Here is a 26,152-nt window from a genome sequence, read left to right as displayed (position 1 = left end):
AACTGATCACACACTATTATTTAATTCAAGTTATAATGACTGTAACAGGGTTAACAAAACACTAAGAAATACGCTTTATGAAAATACAGATGTTGAAAATTAAGAGGGAACGATATTGTCTTGGCCTTTACTGAGACAGTACTAACTAAAACACTGCTTAACTACCCAATTGAAAAATGAACCAGGTTTTCCTAACCCATCAGTTCGGATACACAATTGGTGAAAATCCAGCTTTTTGGCTCAAACAAGTCAGTTCTGCCCTGTCCAAACAAAGCCTGAACAAAGATGTGGCGGAAATGAGCACATTCCATCCCACTCTAAACTCAAACTGTGGCACAGGTTATGACAACACAGTCAAAAATGAATTGTGTATAGAGAAACTCCTGGAATTATCGGCCTAATTACACGCTCAAGTTTGTGGACAACCAAAAATATAGAACTTGGGGTGTGGGGCAGTGATGGAATACTATTCTTGTTTTCTTATTATTTGACTCTTGCTTCACTATAACACTATCTATGTATCTGATAGTGCAGCAAAATCTAAAAACTGCAAAATATGAATGAATAATTAATGCATTCCCAGTGGTGCCCTTACTAGTCTGACAGTTTATGTAGCACATAGTATGTAATTTAGAAAAAAAACTGATTGTTAGTAGCCAAACATCAAAATATAATCAGGCCTAAAGTATGTGGACAACTGACAGGTCAAAATACTAAATCATGGATATAATACAAAGTTAACAACCACCTCTTGACCCCCTTTGACAGCCTGCACTTTACTTTCCACAAGATTATGGAGTGTATTTGTTGAAATTTCACCAGGCTTGGCTTGCAATTGACATTCCAATTCATCACAAAAAGGTTCACTGTGGTTGAGGCCACAGCTCTGTGCGGGCCGAATCTTCCAAAATCTTTACTGTCTTCATGAACCTTGCTTTGTGCCCAGAAAGTCATACTACAACAGGAAAGGGCCATTCCCCACAATGGTGTGAGCATGTAATTAAATATAAAATAATTTGCAGCTGTTAGCATTAAGATAGGCTGAATTACCTAAACTTAATGGGTGTGTTCGAAAACCTAGGGAGCTGCCTTGCTGTCTTATGTCTTACTGTCTACATAGACAGCTGCCTTAGTAGAGAGGATTCTAATAAGTCAATAACTTATAAGGCAGGTTATTCGAATGCGCTACTTAGATAGCGATTCCATCGGGTTTCGCATTTCGCGTTTAGCATTTAGCATCTTGCCATTAAAACCAATAAACTGAGGTAGCACAGCACGCTAACGTCAATATAACATCTTCCTTCATGTACCGATAACGGTTAAATTTCCTGACAAGCCCGAACTTGCAAATAAAAACACTCGGTACAAGTTTATACAAGTTAAAAATCAGTAATATTTTATTTACGTTTGAAAATAACTCCATTCGTTTCTCCGCCGCGTCAGCCATGTTTATTTTTCTGTGAGAGAAGAGCACCCGACCCGCAATGAATGCTGGGATTGCCTTGATCACTAAGGCAGCGTCGGATGCTCACTCGTTCTTGAGCCAAAATAACATTGAAATATTAAGATGCCTCAGTAGTGAGGATATTAAGGCATCTAGGATTTCGAACAGCCTCCTTCTCGGGAGCGCGCACAGGATGACGTAAAATGCTGCCTATGTAGAGAGCTCCCTAGCTTTTTGAACACACCCATAGTGCACATGTCCCTTGCACTTTTTCACAATACTCAATAATGTCAATACTCAAAAATCTGATTTACATATTATTATTAAAACATACACCACAGGGGGCCTAGGATAAACATATTTTCTCTCACTTTCCCATACCACTTCTGTTTCACTATATTCTACTTAGCTCAACTAATATTATGTTGATTGCTTTCAAAATCAGTACTTCCTAGTTTGAGTTTCAAGTGTTTGATAACTCTTTTTATTTTTATTTACATGCACGAAATACACCGATCAGCCGTAACATAAAAACACCTCCTTGTTTCTACACCCACTGTCCATTTTATCAGCTCCACTTACCATATAGAAGCACTTTGTAGTTCTACAATTACTGACTGTAAGCCCCCATTCATGCTGTTCTTCAATGGTCAGGACCCCCACAGGACCACTACAGAGCCGGTGTTATTTGGGTGGTGGATCATTCTCAGCACTGCAGTGACACTGACATGGTGGTGGTGTGTTAATGTGTGTTGTGCTGGTATGAGTGGATCAGACACAGCAGCACTGCTGGAGTTTTTAAACACCTCACTGTCACCGCTGGACTGAGAATAGTCCACCAAATATCCAGCCAACAGCACCCCGTGGGCAGCATCCTGTGACCACTGATGAAGGTCTAGAACAGGGGTATTCAACTAAAATGTAAAGAGGTCCAGTTAGAGAAAATGTCTTGAAGCAAAGGTCCGGAATGTTTAACTATATATATATATATATATATATATACAGTACAGGCCAAAAGTTTGGACACACCAGTCAAAAGTTTGGACACACCTTCTCTTCAATGTTTTTTCTTGATTATTTTTTATTTTCTACATTGTAGATTAATACTGAAGACATCTAAACTATGAAGAATTATGTAGTGAACCAAAAAGTGTTAAACAAACCAGAATATGTTTTATATTTTACCAACTCTACCTCTGCACAACACAACTGATGGTCTCAAACACATTAAAAAAGCAACAAATTCCAGAACTTCACTCTAGACAAGGCACAAACATTCATTGAAAACCATTCCAGGTGGAAACCTAATAAAGCTGGTTGAGAAAATTTCAAAGAGTGTGCAAATCTGTCATTAAAGCAAAAGATGGCTACTTTGAATAATCTAAAATATAAAACATATTCTGGTTTGTTTAACACTTTTTTGTTTACTACATAATTCCATATGTGTTCCTTCATAGTTTGGATGTCTGTAGTATTAATCTACAATATAGAAAATTAAAAAAAAAATCTAGAAAAACCACAGGAATGAGAAAGTGTGTCCAAACTTTTGGCCTGTACTGTATATATATATATATATATATATACAGTATATATATATATATATATAACATATATATTGATATATATATATATAACATATATATTGATATATATTATATATAAATAGCCTAGTAGTTGTATCAACATCTGCATGTAATCAATAACTGACTGTCAAATCAGATGTCTGTTTGTTTATAAGGATTTTAACGTCGTGTTTTACACTTTGGTTACATCATGACAGGAACGGTAGTTACTCATTACACAAGACTCATCAGGTCACAAGTTTATATCGAATACAGTCATGGACAATTTAGTGTCTCCAATTCACCTCACTTGCATGTCTTTGTACTGTGGGAGGAAACCGGAGCATCTGGAGTAAACCCACGTGAACACGGGGAGAACATGCAAACTCCACACAGAGAGGACCCGGGCCGCCCCACCTTATCAAACCTTTCTCTTATCAAATTAAGAGAAAATAAAAATAAATTGTGCTCCAGTGGGAAGTAAGAACAGAAATGAGTCTCTCCATCACGGATTAAATGCTGTATTTTTGCTGTACACGCTTCTTTTTTGGAGAGCGCCATTTGTCTCCTGTCTCACTCGTCTTTTTCTCAACTTTCTCCTGCACAGTCGTCTGTATCTCTCCCTTCGTTTTTTCTACGTTCGCTATCTTTCTTTTTCTTTCCACCGTCTTTCCACATGTAACTCGCCTCTAACTCTCTCATCTGTCTGCACTGTAGAGTCGCAGTGTTTACCGGCTGGAATGCACAGACTTGATTGGCTGAGTGGTGTCACGTGATTGGTCTGTGCCGCTACCGTAAAGACTACAAAAGCTGCGCCGGTTAAAATAGAAGCGCTCCGTCAGGTTTCAAATCATAACTTTCTGTTTTGGCTGTAGGTCCGGGTCCGTATGGGACAGCTTTTGGGTCCGGATCCGGACCGCGGTCCGCCTGTTAGTGACCTCTGGTCTAGAAGATGACCAACTCAAACAGCAGCAACAGATGAGTGATCATGTCTGACTTTACGTCTACAAGGTGGACCAACTAGGTAGAAGTGTCTAATAGAGTGGACAGTAAGTGGACATGGTATTTAAAAACTCCAGCAGCACCGCTGTGTCTGATCCACTCATACCAGCACAACACACACTAACACACCACCACCATGCCATTGTTACTGCAGGGCTGAGAATGATCCACCACCTAAATAATACCTGCTCTGTGGTTGTCCTGTGGGGGTCCTGACCATTGAAGAACAGGGTCAAAGCAGGATAAAAAGATATGTAGAGAAACAGATGGACTACAGTCAGTAATTGTAGAACTACAAAGTGCTTCTATGTGGTAAGTGGAGCTGATGAAATGGACAGTGAGTGTAGAAACAAGGGGGTGGTTTAATGTTATGGCTGATCGGTGTAGATGTACATAACGTGTGCATTTACTGCATGTGTACTTAACCTGCTATTTCAGCCTTCATATAAATTACCAGCATGTTTATTTTTACTTAAATGACTGAAACTAATATACTATTTTGGTTGTAATTCTTGCCCTTGACTGCTTCCCTTTATTGTACTGTACTTGCAGTATGAGCACGTGTCTCTTTCTAATCATTAGCCAGTAATTGTTTATGTTGTCACTGGAGGTAAAAACGTCAAGGACAGTTGAAAGTTGTTTGCCCTTTATCAAGCAAAGCTCAACTCCTCACCACATTGTATTACATTTCACATTCAAGGCATTCACTTTAAGATTTATGTACCAAACCCTGTGGTGCTAACAAATCACACTATGTTTTATGTTATGTTTTATGTTAACAGTATTAGAATATAATAAAGCAACAAAACACAAAAGGTTACGGCTATAATTTAGTTGCAGGCATTGACTGAGGGCAAGATTAGTAAATAATCACATCGTGATGATCAATTGTTTTATACAGTTGATGTGCAAAGTAAAAAAAAAAATAAAGTAAAGAAGCAATAACATTTTAAATCCTGTATTTAATGTAAGCAATTTCAATGTATGGTTGTATCTGTAAAGCTGTAATGCATATGTAACTCAGTCGACAGGCACACTGAACTTTCTCCTATTATTTCTTTTTTTTTTTTTTACTAGATTATTTATGTAGTTAAATACTATAACCCATTTACCTAAAACATACTAATAATATAGCTACTACTACTATAAATAATAATAAACATATATAATGTCCTGATCACCTAAAGTTTCTAAACTACAAACAATAAATATATGACTACAGTATATATAATTAATGAATATCTAATAGTATGACACATGGCGAAACTTCAGTGGCCTGCACAGAGCCCTGACCTCAAACCCACTGAACACTTTTGAGATAAATTGGAACATTAGTTGCAAACCAGACCAAATGCCCATTCTGTCTAAAGTGCATTTGTCAGGTGGGGCAAGACCTCAATTGGGTTAAGGTCAGGGCTCTGTGCAGACCACTGGAGTTCCCCCACACTAAAATTTAATCATGTCTTTATGGACACTTTGTGCGCAGTAATGCTGGAATAGAAAAGAACCTATACCTATAACCTATACGTATTCACATAATTTTGGCCATATAATGTAGATGTACCTTTCACATAATTATTAATTGATTTATCAGTCAATTTATACACTTTACTGCCTGATGTGTACAAGACAGAAATCTTCCTTAAAGAACAATCCCAATCTCATCTTTATAGGATACCACCTTCTGCCACCAGCTGTAGGAAATGACAATGAGCATGGGTGAGAAGAATTGACTAATAGACATAGGGTAGGGTGGTAGCTTAAGGGCAATTCTTATTGGATGGGACAGCAGGCAGTGGGGGTGTGTGTAAGTGTTTATGCAAGATAGTGGGTCACTGGTAAAAAGGTGGAGCCACAGCGGGTAATACACTAGGCTTTCTGGCCTAGTCTATGTTTGTGTGTGAGCATGTGAGCTATTCTTTCTGAGGTAAATAAAACTGTGTGTGGTGTGCTGTGGTGGGAAAAATCTTAAATGGAGGTGACTGAAAAGTGTTGGATTGAAGCCATGTCCTGGCACTGTTACTGAAAGAGCTTAGCTTTAGCTCAGATTTTGAGGGACTTTAGACACTTTCACAGTGCTTGACAATAATTGGTTCTCAGCTGAAGCGTAGTCATCTTGGAATCCCAGGCATTCTTTTCCTTACCAGCGAAGGCCTGCAATGTGTTGATCTTCATATAAGGTGATGGTTTTAAAAAATCTGTAAGGAGGATGGGGGCCAAAATTTTGGAATGTTTTTTTTTTTTTTGCCTTCATCTCACCAGTGATCTAAATGATACTGGAACCACTAACAGCTGGAAAGTGAAAAGTGGGTTTGCAATAAACAGATGATGCTGGTTTGGTATCAAAAGAAGGCTCACAATTGTGAGCCTCAATTAGGCCTTCTTCTGGATTGATGCCGAGAAGAAATTACTTCTAGCCATTTAATATGTACTTATTTATTTTTAATTACTTCTAAACTGAAACAGGCTCATATTGTGTCATTTAACCTCCTACATAGAGCTGTAACAGGCACAGAGGAACATGCTATACACCAAAGATTTTTTTTACCACCCATGCTGTTACCTTAACCAAACAGTAAGAAACAGTGTTTCATCTACCTCTTTCAACCTTCCTTTATTTAAGACAACAAATTGGGTTTGTACAGCACCCAACCATACTGGTGACACCGCTCTAACTCAAACCCACTACAGTACTACAGTATATTAGACGGATGGGATACCTGAGCCTTCCCTGACTGAACTTAGTTGGTAATCTTATTTACAAAAGCTCTCTGGTGAAGAGTTTTGTAGTCTGATGAAGCAATTATAGAGCTATTTGCCCACTATGACCAGGACTTTAATGTATCTATTGTCAAGCATAGTATTGGTAGTTTTCTGATCTGGGGCTGTTTTGCTCCCCACTGGTGAATTCTACAAAGAAAAAAACTGGAATCTTGGACATTCTGGTGGTTTCAGCAGGATAATGACCCATAAAACTGGTTTGGTAACGGCTAACAGGCTGAAATTGAGCTTTGGAGTGGCTTTCCTAGTCTTGACCTCAACCCTTTTGAAAATATATGTACAGCACTGAAACATCAAGTCAGTAACAGAAAACAACAAATTGTGTTGATTCTTGATAGTTCTGCCAGGTAGAGTGGGCGAAGAGTTCAGAAATGGGTTTATGGTTAACCAAAGTGGCCGAGTAACTAAAAATATAACCAAATATTAGATGTGCTTTATGTATGTATGTATATTGTCATCCAAATGCTGTCATTGCTAACGTTACCTCAGGAAGATACGAATACAATGGCGCACGTGAACGCAAGCACGTATTTTCCCACTATGACAAGAACTATAATTAGACATAAAACGCTCATATCCAACATCACTGTACCTACTGTCAAGCATTGTGTTTGCAGTATTCTGATCTGGGGATGTTTTGATGCCCACTGGAAATTGGAGTTATAAAAGAAGAAGGAAAGTACATTAAATTATGTAATATTGGACACAATTGGGGGTTTCAGCAGGATAATGACCCTAAAAAGGTTTTGAAATGGCTAAACGTTTCTCAAGTCTTGACCTCAACCCTTTTGAGACTATATGTACAGCACTGAAACATCGTCAGTAAAAACTACAAATTGTTTTAAGATAGTGGTCCAACCACAGTTTAGAAATGTGTTTATGGTTAACCAAAGTGGCCGAGTAACTAAAAATATAACCAAATATTAGATGTGCTTTATGTATTTATGTATATTGTCAGCCAAAGACTGTCACTGCTAATGTTACCTCAGGAAGATAGGAATACAATGGCGCGCGTGAACGCAAGCGCGTAAGAGAGAGAGAGAGAGAGAGAGAGTGTGTGTGTGAGAGTGAGAGAGAGAGAGAGAGAGTGAGAGAGAAGTCCATTCTCTTTGTTTCAGCAGTGTGTGCAGTATCTTTCTCTCCTCTCTCTCGGTGCATCCTCACTCGTTCACTCGGTTACTCAGCGAGTCAGTGCTGCTGTGCTCTGTAGGACTGCAGCAGCGGCGCCATGGCGGTGAATCTCAGTAAGAACAGACTGGCTCTACTCACCGCGTATCAGGACGTTATTGACGAGACCTCAGCTACTGACTGGTAAGATTACTGGAAATACTACTGACTGGTTTGCACTCGGATGCGGTTTAGCTCTGTTCTGGGCATATAGATGCTATGGGGAGATGGTATGGATGCAGCATCCCTGAATCTTAGGCAGGCTAGTATAGAGGTTAAGCGCAAATACTTCACTTTGGTTTGTTTATTGTGGTCGGTATTGTTGATAATAGAGATGTGTTTGTTGTTTTAGGCAGGTGTTTAATAACTGTGCTGGACGGGACATTTTAAGTCAAGCTGGACAAAGCGGAACGTTATTTTCAGTGAAGGGTGGTTTCCACATAGTAGTACGACTCCGCGTTTAAAAAAAAAAAAATAGAACCTCTAGTCAACCACATTTTCCAAGTTTACAGCTTCTATGTAATCCTACGACGCATTTAGGAATGCATATTAGTTTGGCATTGTGTCGAATCCGTCTACGTTTTGTCCTGACAAAAAAAATAAAAATAAAATGAACACAGTATTTTATAAGTCTTTATTTTCCTTTATTTTAGTCACACATTATTATTGTACCAGCGCTGAAGTTATTTTAATTTTACATTTCATTTTTACTTGGTTTTACTTCACAAGCACTGAAGCCGCTGGTTGGGCTGTGTTCCAATTCTCTTTGTGAGAAGGCAACTGATTTTGCTGCAGCTGCAAACTGGTACTAGAGCACATGGTCGATTTAGGAGCCACTTCATCTTTGTGGTGATGGAACAAAAAGACAAATCTCCTCCTAAATGACAGGATAGGGTACACCAGGCCTACAGTCTCTACAGTCATTTGTCTTAATTACATCTAGCATCACTTTAAATCCCTAAACAATCTGTAGAAAACATTCTACAGTTTATTCCCTGTATGTAGTTGGGTATGATGTGTAATTTTAGGATTTAAAAACTAAGTAAAATAATTCTAGAAACATCTCTACATCTTCACCCCCTTTTTACCAGGATCTATTAATATTCATGAATATGCAAATTGGAAACACCCCCATGTCTTTCACCCATCCCGTAATAGAAGGCCACCTTCAGAAGTTTACATACATTTTAAGTTTAATAGCAGGGGCGATCTGCTGAAATCTGCTGAGTCCAAAGGGTAAACAGCATCATTGTGTACATTAAATTAAACGGTTATTATAAGTAGTTACAAAGGATTTTAAATGGTCTTTTATCATTGGTAAGATCTTTTCAACTGCAGACCTATTAGACTGCATTCTTGATGGCCTCTTCATGCATTATAAGTATAGGTATTGGCTTTATGATGTAGAAATACTAGGGATGTAATGATACACTCTGCCCACGATGCGATACGATTCACGATACTGGGTTCACGATACGATTTTTTATCGATTTTTTAAAACTGAAATTGAAGACAGTTTCCTTTTATTATTTCTCTTAAAAAAATAAAATAAAATACTGTACTTGTGCTCATCTTTTATTTATCTAAATAATGAATGCCCTTTTATTTCTGAGGCAGGTACAAACTATGCAAAACAATTTTTAATTAAGCCCAATCTGGCTGAAAAACCCTGAATTTGGCAACCAGGCATATAGCGCCAGTGACGTCAACAAGGCGAGGTGTATAGCGCCAGTGCCCTCTGCTGTTTAAAGTGAATATCGATTTGAATCGTGGAATTTTTGTATCGTTATTAACTGTATTGTGGTTAATTGTTACATCCCTATTAAATACTGATACATTTACTTGAGAATATACTACCTTGATCTTTTAGGATAATTTTGATAATACTTTATCAAATTTATTTGATAGCATATATAACATTTTGAGCGTGACATATTTAAAAACTACTGTACTCTCCAGATTACAAAATAAGTATATTTAAATATTATGGGATGGCCGGACTGTGTGGGTGGGATCTTCAAAAGCTGTGTTCAGAATGCATGAGTAAAAAGGGTTCCGCTAAGGGCTGCGTGTGGATAGGAGGAGGCGTAAGCAGCAATATACCCACCTCGACTGCAATCAGGGATCCCCCAGCAGCGGAAGACAAATTGACTATGCTAAATTAGGAAAAAAAAAGTAACCAAGCAACCAATTTTGGTATGCAAACTTTTTGAACCCATGTACCCAGGACTTCGGAGCTACCTAAACATCTGCCAATTATCCAGACTCCAAAATGAACCATTTATTTCATAATAGTTCTACCGCAAACTTCAAAATCAAACAACTTTTCCAATTGTTGTGTTATTTTATTATTAGTGAATCCTGAATTGTTGTTCCTAAATGTTGGAAATAGCACAAACTGGAGCCAGAATATAGTACAGTTTTTGTTAGTACAGTAGTGAATACTAAATGCAGCAGTGATTATCATGTGTACTGATTTCCTCTGTTTCAGGAAGCTCCATCTCCTTTTCTGTAACAGAATGTGTCTTTCACACTCATACAATAACAGCTATTCTAATGAGTCTGACTTACCATCGAACGGTAGAAATGGAAACATTCGCTGTACGATGATAATAGAACCCATGTTACAGCATCTTAGCATAGAGTAGTGCAAGTATGAGATGATTTAGTTAAACAAATAATGTAGTATGTTACGATTGGTGTAACTTATTATTTTGCTTCTAGTTCATTTAGCCTTAATGTTTTTTTTTGCCTACTACTCTTTAAACTCATGGAAATTATCACAGGTTCAGCTAAGTATCCTCCCACCTTAAAAAACATGACAGTAGACGATAGGGATTGTAATGGACTGATGTTATGTCCTGGATTTATTCCCTCCAGTTACCTTCCCTCCCTTGTCTAGGGTCTAGAACAGGGGTGTCAAACTCACGGCCCGCGGGCCAGATCCGGCCCGCCACGTCATTTTCTGTGGCCCGCGAGAGCTTAAACGACTGTACGATTGTTGTGATGGTTCGAGTCGTTACAGAGACGCGCTTATAATTTAATGGGAGTCCTGCGCTTTTAAATTCAACTGTTGTCATCGTAGTCATGGCAACTAACTTTGACCTTCACTGGGAAGTCATGTGACTTTTACTGCAAAAGAACGCGGGGTAGCGTAGTCAGTAATGTAAACAATAATAAATAAATACAGATAATTATATTGCAGTATAATACCAAAGCATCGTCTGTAAGTAGTGGCGTTTATATTCTCAGTTGTTTGTAAATGTTTAGTGAGTATATCACAGCGTTTTAGTTACAAATTTACCATAATTAAATACTATTGTTACGTTACTATAGCAATTAGTATCTTTACACAAAATTTTAACTCGTTAGCGCTATTTTACGTTTGGTTAAATCTCATATTGTACCAGATGTAACACTTGACTACAGCTGTGTGCTTGTACTGTATTAAGTTCTTTATTGTTTTTATTGTTTGTATTTTTACTTCATTCTGGTGCACACAGTGTATCACACAGCTGGGAAGCAAATAAAACCGACTGTATTCTGAAGAGAGCTGTCTGTCTGTATGTATGTCTGTCTGTCTGTCTGTCTGTCTGTCTGTCTGTCTAGCTGAGAAAGGGGGATAAACTATTAGCGAGGGCAGAATGATTGTCTTAAAATACCCTGTAAAATCCTACATTAACTGCATCTCTCAAAATGCACACTGATGTTGTGACTTGCAAAGTGACACATCCCGCCAGTAGATGATGTTAAGAAATATTTACACATGATCCCAAAATGTACAAGAAGATAACTAAGAAAATTAAGCAGAAGGAAGAAATTTAATGAAAGTGAAAACAAGTTTGTGCTTCAGGAAGAGAAACCGGTGTGTCTCTTGTGTTATGAGGCCGTGTCTGTGGTAAAGTAGAACAATATAAATGCAGAATTCAGCCTCTAAGAAAAACAACAGACTGCAATCACAGCAGGATACGTTACAATCGGCCCTTTGAGGGCCACAATAATGCTGATGTGGCCCTCGGTGAAAATGAGTTTGACACCCCTGGTCTAGAACTATTGCAACCCTAAACTGGATAAAATGGTTACTAAAGAATAAATACAGTTTACAGGGAATTCTAATAGTAAGATATTAGTACCTAATTGTATTGTTTTAAATTAAACGTATGAACATATTTTAACCATATTGCCATAATATAAATGTTAACATGTTCATTTAAATGACATAAATCAAACCTTACAACTCCCACATTTTGCTAATGGATGAAGGAATTAGGACTCCCACAACTCCAACATCCTAAATCACATTTTAAGCCCTCTGGGGGAAGGGATGGTTAAAAATGATAGTAATGTTGGTTGATGTTAATCTTTCTTTTGCCAGCACGGTCTGAAAAAATTTAAAAGTATACACTATGTACTAGGGATGTAACGATACACTCAACCCAAGATGCGATGCGATTCACGATACTGGGTTCACAATACGATTTTTTACCGATTTTTTTAAACTGAAATTGAAGACAAATGATGACAGTTTACTTTTATTATTTCTCTTAATAAAACAAAATACTGTATTTGTGATTATCTTTTATTTATCTAAATAATGAATGTTCTTTTATTTCTGAGGTAGGTACAAACTATGCAAAACAATTTTTAATTAAGCCCAATTTGGCTGAAAAACCCTGAATTTGGCAACCAGGCGTATAGCGCCAGTGACGTCAACAAGGTGAGATGTATAGCGCCAGTGCCCTCTGCTGTTTAAAGTGAATATCGATTCATGTCAAATCGATTTGAATCGTGGAATTTTTGAATCGGTTATTAACTGTTTTGTTGTGAATTGTTACATCCCTACTATGTACATTTATTGAGTATTGTTGGGTAGTCTTAGCCGGAAAACTCAAAATTAACATTTGAAATGCGTGCAAGCCTATTTGAACCAGGTTTTGGTAATGAGATTAAAATAATGCTACCAATAATTTAATTACATGAGTGACATGCTACCAAATGATGTGGCAACCTTTTGGGAAAGGCCCTTTCGTGTTCCAGCATGACTGTGCCCCTGTACACAATGCCTGATTGGTTTGAATGAACTACACTGACCTGCAGAGAGCGCTGAACCCAACCTCAGTTGACCGTCTTGATAAATTGGAACGACAGCCAGGCCATCTCATCTAAGATCAATGCCTAATCAGATGCTCTTTATCAAAAAAGATTTAAAAAATGATGTCCATGGCGCAGCGGTAAAAACACACGCTGGAACCAGAGCTGGGATCTTGAATACATCGTATCGAATCTCAGCTCTGCCTGCCGGCTAGGCTGAGCAGCCACATGAACAATGATTGGCCTGTTGTTCAGATATGGGTGGGATTACGACCTCTGCTGGCTGATTGATGGCGCCTGCACAGAGATGAGAAAAGAGTGCTCTCGGGGTGTGTCTCTCCGTACACAGTGCTGAGCTGCACTGCACTCATCAAAGTGTAGGTGATAAGATGCGTACGGCTGCTCCTCAATCAGAGCATAGATCAGCATTGGTGGAGAGGAAGCATGATGCAATCGGGCAATTGGGAGAAAATATTTGAAAAAAAAAAAAAGATGTCCAGTAAACATGTCCACGTTCTTTTGGCATTAAGTGCTTTTAGACTTGGTCACATTAATTACACTTAAATGCTAAAAAAGCTTTTAGTCATGAGTGATCCATCAACACCTGTCCTCCGTGTATAAATTACCCTTGAATTCAGGCTCAAATAATTTGTGTCGAACACGTCATTCCTAAAATATTCACTACTTAAAACCTCCATTCCAATGTGCTCATCTTGACTGTAAGTGAGCCTCCGCGTGGGTGTTTTCAGATCCTCGTAATTGACCTTTCTGATGAGTGTGACTGTCCTTGTCAGAAATCACTTCTATTCTCCTTATTCATCTGCCCGCCAAGAGCTTCATTCACTGCTACTGCTACTCATTCCAACCACACACATTCACACTTACGCTCGTCAATAAGCCCTTGCAGCCGTGTAATCTGAATACAAGACAAATTCGGTGCCTCAAGCTGAAATCAAACACTCAGGGTAAATGTCACTTCACAGAGACCCATCTGGACAAAAATAATCCCAGAAGGGAAGAAGGGAAGCAGAGTGGATGGTCTTGTGTTTAAAAAAGCTCACACATTCTCTGTGGTCTGATGGGGAACATAATTTCCCCATCAAAAAGAGTTATTAAATATCAAACAGACTCGGACTGCTATACAGTAAGAAATATCTTCCAATCTAAAATAGCTGATGAGTCTATGTAGGTGTGGTTACTCTACTCTTCATCGCTGTAGACCTGATACCACTAATCCACGATATGTTTGAAGTTGTCAGCGATCGGTGTAGCTCAGTGGTAAATGTAATGGGCTATTGATCAGAAGGTCCCAAAACTGCCAGGTTGCAAAGCCTTTAAACCTTAATTACTTGACTTTATTCTGTCAGATTTGTAAGCTGTAGCCTAGTGGTTAAGGCACTGGACCAGTAATCAGAAGATTGCCGGTTCAAACCCCAGGTTGCCACTGTTGGGCCCTTGAGCAAGGCTCTTAAGGCCTCCACATACTTCCTGCGAAACTAAGTTCGCTAGCATTGCACGAAGCCGAGCACGCCTTCGCGAGCTTACAAGCTGGCAAACCTTCAGCGGTTTCGTTTTGCCCGTCACATCTGCTCCATAACAGCAGGTGGCGCTGTGACATTTCTGATGTTAAGTTCCATGACTATCAAAAAACGTTCGGTAGATCACAGTTATGGCGACGTGCGAGGTATTGGAAGCGTATAACAAAATGCTACAAGAAGAAGCAGAGGAAGAACAATCCGAGTGTCTTTATAATCTCTCAGTGAGGAATCATAAAGGTGACGATACCGCCGTACTTGCTCTGAGAGACTCTCCTCAAAATCGTCCATGTTTGTTTTTTTGGCACGCCTCAAGGTGAGCAAAGCCTCTATGCGACGTCCGTGGTTGTTCGCTTTCTCCACAATCATGTCACGTTGGTCGCCGAAGCCAGGCAAACGTCATCTCCGCATGAAGTATGCTGAGGTCTTTAACCCTCAATTGCTTAGACTGTATACTGTCACAACTGTAAGCTGCTTTGGATAAAAGCGTCCGCTAAATGCTGAAAATGTAAAATCTTTAACCCTCCAAACAAATAATGTTGCCTCAGGGTGGAATTTAAGTTAGGATACTGGCAACCTTTTTAACAATTTACAAAAGTTATCTTTTATTATTTGGCGGTATGTTTGGAGTCATTTGTCTCTCTAGAACAGGGGTTTTCAACCTTTGCAAATTTTTTGATGCAATTTTTCTGATTGAAAATATTACTTTAAAAAGATAATACAGTCCGACCCCATCTGAGCCGATTCTATCAGCACATTATATAAATTTGTGGTTCCCTTTGGTAAATCAGAAGCGGTTCTTGCTTTTTGATGTAGATGAGAGCAGAAAACGTTACTTCGCCGAGTCAAGCATAGACAAAAGTTCATCGATTACTAAGTTGGTTAGTTCGGGATCATCTGCTCTGACTCACAGAAAACGTTTAGCTCCACAGGCAGAACGACTCTGACTCTGGTAATACTCAGTATAATTAAGCCTGAGCTTTTTAAGGTAAGCGAGTCACACAAAATGTTCTGTAGTAGTTGGTGTTTATTTACAACCGCAAAAAACAACATTCTGTCACAACATTACAAGGCTGAAATAGCTAGAGCTCAAGCTAGGGTGGATATTGCGTTATGGAGAGAAACATCTCTGTTAATGATCTTAGATTACATAATCTTACATTAATAATTATTAATGATCTTACAACATTCAGTGCAGATTTGTGTGCCAAATAGACTTATTTTTTTCCAATATGAGTAAATTCTCAGAAAGACAAGATTATTAATTTTGTTGGAGCCAAGATAGAAAACCAGTGGCTTCACAATGTTGTTACTATTTGCTTTCTCTAAGCAACACACAGAAAGATAAAAGATAAAACCTCAGAGACGATTATCGACTGCCAAAAACATCTGAGAATCTGGTGAGAGGACTGGAAATTCTCAACTCATATGGTGAAACCTGTTCCTTTCCTTAGTGTGTTTGGTCTAGACCACGATATCACCTAAGGGAGTTTTGCATTCCTCTTGGATCAGGTCACTTCTTTTTAATTAAACTTGTACGATTAGCCATTTTTAAAAGATTGACTACTGATTAATCATTGAGAGAGGGATGTACAACTACATGTCCTGTTTCTTTTAGTTTGGAATGCTTACTTGTAAAGTTTAATACAGGACTACATTTTAGGCCAATGGTCTTTGGAGGGGGAAAAGAGTCGAACACGAAGTATGCAGTCATGAAGTGGCGTAACTGATGACACCCAGGGTTGCATTGTGTGGTTTGTTTGGCCTCTCTTCTCGTGGATTTCTGTATATCTGTCAGAAAGTGTGATTCAGTGAGGTCCAGCTGCTTCATATAAACATTAGAGGGGAAAAACTAAAAGTGATTAATAGGGATCTTCGCCTGGCTCTTCTTTCCTGACATTGGTGGAAAGTGAAGAAGTTCACCATTGAGTTCTGATGAAATCCAGACCACAAAAGTGGATATGAACTCAGATTTCAGGGCTGTATCGACGTCTGCCTTTATTATAAAGGGTTTTTAATTATTTTTTTTTACTAAACTTGTGGCTTTTCTGTAAAATGTTGAGAAAGGAAAGCTTGCATCGATCAGTTTGTCTTGAAAAGCTTCTGTAGTGTTAATGATTTTTAAAAGGTATTTGGAATTGACAGCACTAATACACTGATCAGCCATAACATTAAAACCACCTCCTTGTTTCTACACTCACTGTCCATTTTATCAGCTCCACTTACCATATAGAAGCACTTTGTAGTTCTACAATTACTGACTGTAGTCCATCTGTTTCTCTGCATACCTTTTTAGCCTGCTTTCACCCTGTTCTTCAGTGGTCAGGACCTCCACAGGACCACCACAGAGTAGGTATTATTTGGGTGGTGGATCATTCTCAGCACTGCAATGACACTGACATGGTGGTGGTGTGTTAGTGTGTGTTGTGCTGGTATGAGTGGTATGACTAGGGGAGCTGTAGCCTAGTGGTTAAGGTACTGGTCCAGTAACCAGAAGGTTGCCGGTTCAAGCCCCACCACTGCCAGGTTGCCACTGTTGGGCCCTTGAGCAAGGCCCTTAACTTTCAGTTGCTTAGTGCTGTAAGTCACTTTGGATAAAAGCATCTGCTAAATACTGAAAATGTATGTAAATGAGTGGATAAGACACAGCAATGCTGATGGAGTTTTTAAACACCTCACTGTCACTGCTGGACTGAGAATAGTCCACCCACCAAAAACATCCAGCCAACAGCACCCTGTGTCCAGTGTCTAGAAAATGACCAACTCAAACAGCAGCAATACGTAGATGAGCGATCGTCTCTGACTTTACATCTACAAGGTGAACCAACTAGGTAGGAGTGTCTAATAGAGTGGACAGTGAGTGGACACGGTATTTAAAAACTCCAGCAGCCCTGCTGTGTCTGATCCACTCATACCAGCACAACACACACTAACACACCACCATCATTCCATTGTCACTGCAGTGCTGAGAATCATCCAACACCTAAATAATACCTGCTCTGTAGTGGTCCTGACCATTAAAGAACAGCATGCAAGGGGGCTAACAAAGCATGCAGAGAAACAGATGGACTACAGTCAGTAATTGTAGAACTACAATACCTATCGGTGTATAGGTCGTATATAGACTTCTCAGTGAACTCTCTGAGCTTTCTCTTTTCTGTTTATGCTGAGCTCAATAATAAAGAGAAATACAGGGAAGTAAAACCTTTACTCAGTGACGATCTTGGTTGTACTAGTAAGTAAAGACACAAATAACTTTGCAGAACTTAGTTTACTTTAAATTAGCCCTGCTAAATTCTAGTTCATACCTCATTATTGTTTTTTTTAGATGGCTAAAATACACTTTAAAAAGCAAAACGTATTTATGGTAAAGAGAATAGTGGAAGGTTTTTAGCTGTTAAACAATTGGGAAAAGGTTAACAGGCATTAGTAATGTTGGAGCTACAGTTGGTACACAGGCATCAGAACTGGACATCAAAGCAATGGAAAAAGATCTTGTTTTTTCCATTATTTATTTTGGAAACTGTTTTGTTGACTCACTTCCTAAATGCCTTCAAAGGTTTTGGATCATAAGTAAGGTTACAATTATCATTTTTAAAATAGATTTCATAGCAGACTTTTGATGCTTAGATAGAACATCTGGTAATATCCACCTCTGCTACCACTCTTATCTTACACTTTGATTAGGCAGCATTGAAACATCTGGAGAGAAAGATAGGCCACCATGTGGCACTGCTCACATGCTGGCGTAGTAATTACAATACCTAAAGGTCCATGTGGGCATCCGAAAATAAAACCAGCTTCAGAAAGGCAAGATCTCGCCAGATGTTCACGACATGGTAGATAAAATTCTTGTTGATACAGATGCCACATTACAATTCTACCTTAGATTGGTCTCAGAAAATAGTTTGAGTTTGTTGGTGTCCAATTTAAATACATTAACAGGCAGATCTTTATAGCTTTACCAGGATGACAGCATAGCATTTGTTTAAAGACGACTGGGGTCAGCCAGAGTACTTTGGACTTCTGTACTGAATCATGCTGTGTTTGGTGGCTCTTACTACATTCTATCCCGCTGTAACTTCCCGTCAGGAAGTACTCCCACTAAAATGGTCTAAAAAGTTTACCGATTTCCCCCAGGTGCCAACTCTTGACATCCTACTCCTTAGACAAGTCTTTGTTTCTTTTCATCAGGGTCTTTCCTTTCATTCATTACGTCTTCCACATTTATTTTTTCCTGGAAGGAAGGTCACGTTAGCATTGGTGACAGGTTATCCCAAGTTAAACTAACATCTGGGAGTTTTTAGCAATACTCAGGTTTGTTAATTCTTAATTACGCCAAGTAATTCCAAAGAAATTGTGTATTTGTTGATGATTTTTAGATTGCAGGAGTGAACATCGGACCAATTCATTTTTAAGCCACCAGCAAGTGAATATTTGTTTGCCTAGAAAAAAAATAATCACAGGTTGGTCTTTTAACTAGGGATGTAACAATACATTCTACCCACGTGCGATACGATTCACGATACTGATCGCATTATTTATCTAAATAATGAATGCCCTTTTATTTCTGAGGTACTGTAGGTACAAACTATGCAAAATAAATAAATAAACTTAAATAAATTTGGCTGGAAAATCCCGTACAACTCTGTGTAGTGATGTCAACCAGGCAAGGTGAATAGCGCCAGTTGATTCATTTAACATGAATTACCGATTCGAATCGTGGCACATGTGCACCGATTTTTAAGTGCCTTGTGGAGCATCGTTACATCCCTACTTTTAACATTTACATTTTTATTTTCTGCATTTGGCAGACGCTTTTATCCAAAGCGACCTACAGTACTGTGACAGTATATGGTCTTAGCAATTACATTTACTTTGACTTTTATTTCATGTCAGACAGGATGAACCTGAGATATTTCATTCAGATGTTTTATCTGCTCAACTTCATTTCATTTATTAATAAACATACATTCCTGCATTTCAGGCCTGCAACACATTCCGAAAAAAGTTGGGACAGTAAAGCATTTACCACTTTGTAATGTTGCCACTCCTTTTCACCACACTTAAAAGACGTTTTAACACCGAGGATACCAAGTGATTTAGTGTTTTAGCTTTTATTTTGTCTCATTCTTCCTGCAAACACGTCTTAAGATGTACAACAGTACGGGGTCGTCGTTGTCGCATTTTTCGTTTCAAAATTTTCCACACATTCTCTATTGGGGACAGGTCAGGACTGCAGGCAGGCCAGTCCAGTACCCATACCCTCTTCTTCCACAGCCATGCCTTTGTAATGTGTGCAGCATGTGGTTTTGCATTGTCTTGTTGAAAAATGCATGGATGTCCCTGGAAAAGATGACGTCTTGAAGGCAGCATATGTTGCTCTGAGATCTCAATGTACTTTTTTGCATTAATGCTGCCATCACAGAAGTATAAATGACACAGCCCCATACCATGACAGACCCTGGCTTCTGGACTTACTTGCTGATAACAGTCTGGATGGTCCTTTTCGTCTTTGGTCTGGAGCACACAGCATCAATTTTTTCCAAAAAAGACCTGGAATGCGGATTTATCTGACCACAATACACGTTTCCACAATACACGATGCCTCAGAGCCCAGAGAAGTTGATGCAACTTCTGAACATGGTTAACATAAGGCTTCTTTTTTGCACAGTAAAGTTTTAAGTGGCATTTGTGCATGTAACTCTGTATTGTAGTGCTGGACAAAGGTTTGCCAAAGTAATCCCTCACCCATGTGGTTATATCAGCTATTGATGCACTGCCGTCTGAGGGGTTGAAGATCATGGGTGTTCAGCTTAAGCTTGCACCCTTGGCCTTTACGCACTGAAATTTCTCCCGATTCCTTGAATCGTTTAATGATATTATGCACTGTAAAAGGAGAAATATGCAAATCCCTTCCAATCTTTCTTTGAGGTACATTGTTTTTAAACATTTCAATCATTTTCTCATCTTTGCTCATCAAAGACTCAGCCTTTCCTGAGAATCACATCATTATTACATTTTTTCACCTCATTACTAGCCCTAAATTGCCCCCATCCGTTTTTTGGGAATGTGTGGATGCAGGAATGGAGTTATATTAACAAATGAAATAAAGTTGAGCAGACAAAACATGAAATATCTTGGGTTCAAACTGTCTGCAATCAAATAAAAGTCAAAGTAAATGTAAGGAACACTGCATTTTTATTTTATTTTATTTATTTTCCATACTGTCCCAACTTTTTTTGATTTGGGGTTGTAAGAAATACACAGCAAATGATCAACCAACTAGAGGTTGAAGCCTCATTTTCTAATGTTTTCTGCTTTTTCTAACCGTCCATGCTATCAGATATCTCATCAAGCCTCTGCCTGGGTTAAATGTAATTAAACCTCTCACTTGTTTAACTAAACAGAATAAATCAGAATCATTTTGGAGCAGTTATCAAAAAACATTAATGTAATTAACTACGTTTATTTACATAGTTTGAGCTGTTATTGATTCTAGACGATGTTCCTGTGAAGTAACAGCTGTTGACTGGAGAAGCTCTAACAGGGTCGAAACGAGGCCGCCCATGACAGTTCAACATTTAATGTCACTGAGCTGTGACTTTACGTGACAGCATACATACATATATACATATTTTCACATATAAACAAACTCAGTTTGATTGCATTTTCCAATAACTTTCCTTCCAGTGGCGTCTTTGGGCAGTAGGCTACTTTGGGATGACTGTTTCATGCATAATAAGTGGCTTGCCTTTGTGGCAGGACGGCACTGTGGTAGCAAGGCCTCTGAAGTCCATCTGGCTGCCTGTTTAGCCTCTTTTCCATCTGGAATAAAACCATCCACAGTGATTAATTTTCATCCCCAGGAGTCCAGAGTTAGCTCTAAGCTCATACATAAGATTGAGAGAACGGAGCATACACCCCAAACCTGGTGTTATGCCTGGTCGGTGTACGTTCATTTTTTTTTTTTTTTTTGACAAGGGCTAAATTGTGATGGCTAGACGACTGGGTCAGAGCATCTCCAAAACTGCAGCTCTTGTGGGGTGTTCCCGGTCTGCAGTGGTCAGTATCAGTCAAAAGTGGTCATGGACGGCCAAGGCTCACTGATGCTTGTGAGGAGCGAAGGCTGGCCCATGTAGTCTGATCCAATAGACGAGTACTGTAGCTACTACTGTAGATCAAATTGCTGAAGAAGTTAATGCTGGTTCTGATAGGAAGGTGTCAGAATACACACTGCATCACAGTTTGTTGCGTACGGGGCAGCAAAAGAGGGACCAACACAATATTAGAAAGGTGGTCATACTGTTATGCCTAATCGGTGTATATTTTAATAAACATGAAGCTTCACAACCTTCGCTGGATGTTCTAGGATTACATTCAACTATTAGGGTAGGGTGTGCTGTGTATTGTAGCTTTCATTTATTCTATCATTCAATTGTTAAGTGTTATTTAATGACTGCTGTGAAAAAAACTTCTTTAAAAATCTGTGAAATCTGTGGATTTTTGAAAAGCCCATTTTCCTGTGAATGTGGGAGGCCCTAATAATGGGTGTCCACTAGGGTTGGGCGGTATGACGGTATTGCGGTATACCGCGGCATTTAAAAATGTTGACGTATTTTAAAAATGTGAAGCGCCAAATTTCTGCTTCAGGTCTACCTTGAAAACGGAGACTTTAAGACATTCGCGCATCCACAATAAGGGAGGGGCGGGAGTTGTAGGTGGTTGGAGCTCACTGATTGGTTGTGGGGGTGCTCACTGTTTGAGGTGATAACACAAAAGCTAGGGAGCTCTCTACATAGGGTGTGTTCAAACACCTAGTGAGCTGCCTTGCTGTCTTACTGCCTACATAGGCAGCTGCCTCAGTAGAGAGGATTCTAATAAGTCAATGACTTATTATAAGGCAGGTTATTCGAACGCGCCACTTAGGCAGCGATTCCATCGGGTTTTGCTTGCTAAGCTAACAGTTAGTATCTTGCCATTCAAAACCATGGGATGGGGTGGCCCAACGCGCTGCGCTGGCATGTCACTATAACATCTCCGTGTACCGAATACGGTTACATTCACTGACAAGCCCGAACTTGCAAAAAAACACACTTGTACAAGTTTATACAATATAATATTATCGCTGTGTGTGTGTGTGTGTGTCGCGCTCATTCTTCGCGATACTAAAAGTGTGTCGGATTTGAATTCCGACAATAAACAGCTTTTATTCTGACTGATTAATTCCCCGTACTGATGTGAAGCAGAATGGGTACATTACAGCCGATAAGAACAGCGCAAAAATGAAAACATGTAAAACATATGTATAACGGCTCCCAGAGATGTGACTCGGTTCATTTGAAATATAATCAATAGAATCGGATCGCTCGCGAACGACCCATTACTAACAGAGAGACGTCCACAACCCCCCCCCCCCCCCCACACACACACACCCCGTGACACTGCACTGTATACCGCGGTATTTTCTGAAGGCGGTATGAAAATCATCGCCCAAACCTAGTGTCCACATACTTTTGGCCATTTTTTTTCCAGTTTTGAAGCTGGATATGACAACAAGGTTCCAGTAAACTGCTATTGTTCAGAAAGCATTTGCCATTTATTTATTACCATGGCTTTTTTATAGGGGAAATATCCCAACAGGACTGCACATTTCAGTGGTGACATCTGCAAAATCCGTTATCGTGTACTCGAGTAAAAACGAGCTTACTGTGCACTTCACCGAGACACACATATCACATTCTCAAAATGGCTGTCTTTACACGAAAAGAAATCTTCTTTTGTTCAGAAATGACTTGGGTTTAAAGCACATGGCTGTAAAAGTGCTACACATGTATTAATAGATGAAGCCGTCTTTTCTAAGGATTATCTCACATCTGTCTGTCTGTGTAATGAACATGCTGAATCAGAATACTTGTCTCTCATTATATTTGAGGCAGCAATTTGTCTGAATTAGTAATTTGGCTTAAAAAAAGTAACCATGAATTGGAGACTCAGAATTAGTGCAGAAGTACTTTGGTATCATTTGAATATCATAAAGTGCTTCAGTTATTATTATTATTGCTTAGATCCAAGCTCGGTTTGTGCTTATGTGGTCAAAAGAGCATTACTGAGGTCAGGAACTAAAACTGGAGAAGAAGACCTGGCTTGTTTTTGCGCTACGCTTTATTCAAAAGGTTTTTATTGGGGTTAAGGTCAAAAGCTTCTATGTCATACCTGTTAAACCAAGTCTTCATGGACTTGAAAACAACGTAAAACACGCTAGCACACCAGAGCTGGGATTTTGAACGCATCGTTTTGAATCTCAGCTCTGGCATCCGACATGAACAACGATTGGCTTGTTGTTCACACAGGGTGGGAAAGCCGGACCAGGGTTCCTAATAACTCATGCAGCTACGACCTCTGCTGGCTGGCTGAAAGTCGGGGAATAATGCATTGATCAGCGTGTGGCTCTCTGTACACAAAGCTGATCCGCATATGAACTCGCCTCGTGCAGGTGAAAAGATGTACTTGACTCGGACTCTAGCCTAAAGACACGTGACTTGACTCAGACTCTAGCCTAAAGACTCGTGACTTGGACTCTAGCCTAAAGACTCGTGACTTAACTCGGACTCTAGCCTAAAGACTCGTGACTTGACTCGGACTCTAGCTTTAAGACCTGTGATTTGACTCGGACTCTAGCCTAAAGACTCGTGACTGGGACTCTAGCCTAAAGACTCGTGACTTAACTCGGACTCTAGCCTAAAGACTCGTGACTTGACTCGGACTCTAGCTTAAAGACTCGTGACTTGACTTGGACTTTAGCCTAAAGACTTGTGACTTGACTCGGACTCTAGCCTAAAGACCCGTGACTCTGACTCGTATTTTGTGACTTGTGAACATCTCTGGTACACTGTACACCTTTGGCCATATAGTGTTTAACCAAGTTACTTGAGGCATGTCGGTTAACGGTAAACTGTCGACTATAAACGGTAAAGAGTCTGGAAAAACAGTGGTAAGCTGTCTCAATTGGCCCAGTTGGGATTAATGGGATTGATTACTGGTACTTTTACTGGAGGAATGACTCAGCAAGGCATCTGCAGTAGCTGATCGATTTTGTCTCTATTTCTAGCCTCAGCTTTAACTGTAATCTATTGTTAATGTTAATAGAGTAATATGATGACGGTGTGGTAAGAGGGTTCAGTGGTAGAGATTACAGCAGAAAACAAAGTAACATTAAAAAAGAAGTAAAAATAGGGGTTGATTCTGAGATTAAGATGAACGTGAGCTACAGAAAGAGATATAAAGATATATGAGAACAGTAGGGAGGGTGAAATATTGCAGTGTTTGCTGAAGTAAGCATACTGCAGCAGAACAGAGTCAAACCTCAAGCCTATTGAACACCTCAATAAAATAAAAAATCAATATACACTATATGGCCAAAAGTATTCGGACACCTTAAGCTTAATAGACATCCCATTTCAAACACAAATGGTATTAAAATAGAATGACCTCTGTGTGATCTTTTTAGATACAACAAGGCTTCTCACAAAACTTATTTGTATATTTGTGGGAATTTGTGCCCTTTCAGTCAAAAGAGCATGTGTACGACCGGCTACTGATGTCGGTCAAGAAAGCCTCAGTTGATGTTCCAATTCATTCCAAAGCTGTTTATTGGCGCTGAGGTCAGACCCTGTGTACAAAACAAAGTCCATAAAGACAAAGCAAAGTCCATATGAGTTTGTTTGAACTCTTTTTAGAAGGCTTTTCACAAGACCTCTCACAAGTATGTATGTGGGAATTTGTGCCCATTCAGTCAAAAGAGCATTTGTATGGCTGACCACTGATGTTGGTCAAGAAAGCCTCAGTTGATGTTTCAGTTCATTTCAAAACTGTTTAGTGGGGATGAGTTCAGACCAAGTCCATAAAGACATGGTTTTATGAGTTTAAACTTCACAAGCCTGGACAGAGCGCTGACCCGAAGCCTACTGTCCACCTTTGGAATGAACGGACTGACTGGCCGATGAGGGCCGCGCTTTACACCAGCCAGTGGCCCATATTCACAGGGACTCAACACACACAGAACAACATGCTACTTCTTTTGTATTCTTCCACCACTCATGTCAGGTCAGCACCCTGACCAGACTGACCAAGAGTCAGTGTTTCAGTGGCCAATGGTGTCTGTTGACCATTAGGCCAGGTCATTGCAGGACTTGACTAAACATTAACGTCATTGGCTTAAATATAAAAATGTAAGCAGGATTTGAGTTGCTGTTGTTTTACCGTAGGGCATTTGTAGTCTGGCGGTTAAGGCACTGGACTAGTAATCAAAAGGTCCCCACCACTGCCAGGCTCTCACTGTTGAACCCTTGACCCTCAATTGCTTAGACAATATACTATCACAGTACTGTAAGTCGCTTTGGATAAAAGCGTCTGCTAAATGCTGAAAATGTAAATATCTCATGTATGGAATGTACAGCCTAAAATCCCAGTGTATCATCAAATCCCAGTGTAGGGCCATTTGTTCTACCCCACTGTTTTATAGCTTTTAGAGTCAGCAATGCAAACCTAAATACTCAACCTAACCTCAT

The 26,152-nt window shown here is 39.4% G+C and overlaps 1 protein-coding gene across 3 annotated transcripts in view; it reads left to right on the top strand.

The window, feature by feature from the left end:
* Positions 1 to 4,305: 4,305 nt before the first annotated feature.
* The window catches only part of dbn1 (drebrin 1), a 119,073-nt gene continuing 97,226 nt past the window's right edge, over positions 4,306 to 26,152 (top strand). For 2 of the 3 annotated variants that reach the window (XM_063011313.1, XM_063011314.1), the window contains exon 1: positions 7,947 to 8,100. In XM_063011313.1, the coding sequence (XP_062867383.1) occupies positions 8,018 to 8,100 (83 nt within the window). In that variant the 5' untranslated portion in view covers positions 7,947 to 8,017. Of the gene's footprint in view, positions 4,321 to 7,946; positions 8,101 to 26,152 lie in introns of those variants that run through there. The other variant, XM_063011312.1, reaches the window with a different exon arrangement.

This window comes from Trichomycterus rosablanca, chromosome 16 (genome assembly GCF_030014385.1).
Source record: "Trichomycterus rosablanca isolate fTriRos1 chromosome 16, fTriRos1.hap1, whole genome shotgun sequence".
NCBI lineage: Eukaryota > Metazoa > Chordata > Actinopteri > Siluriformes > Trichomycteridae > Trichomycterus > Trichomycterus rosablanca.
The sequence above is the reverse complement of the archived record's forward strand: the minus strand, read 5'-3'. Positions and strand labels throughout refer to the sequence as shown.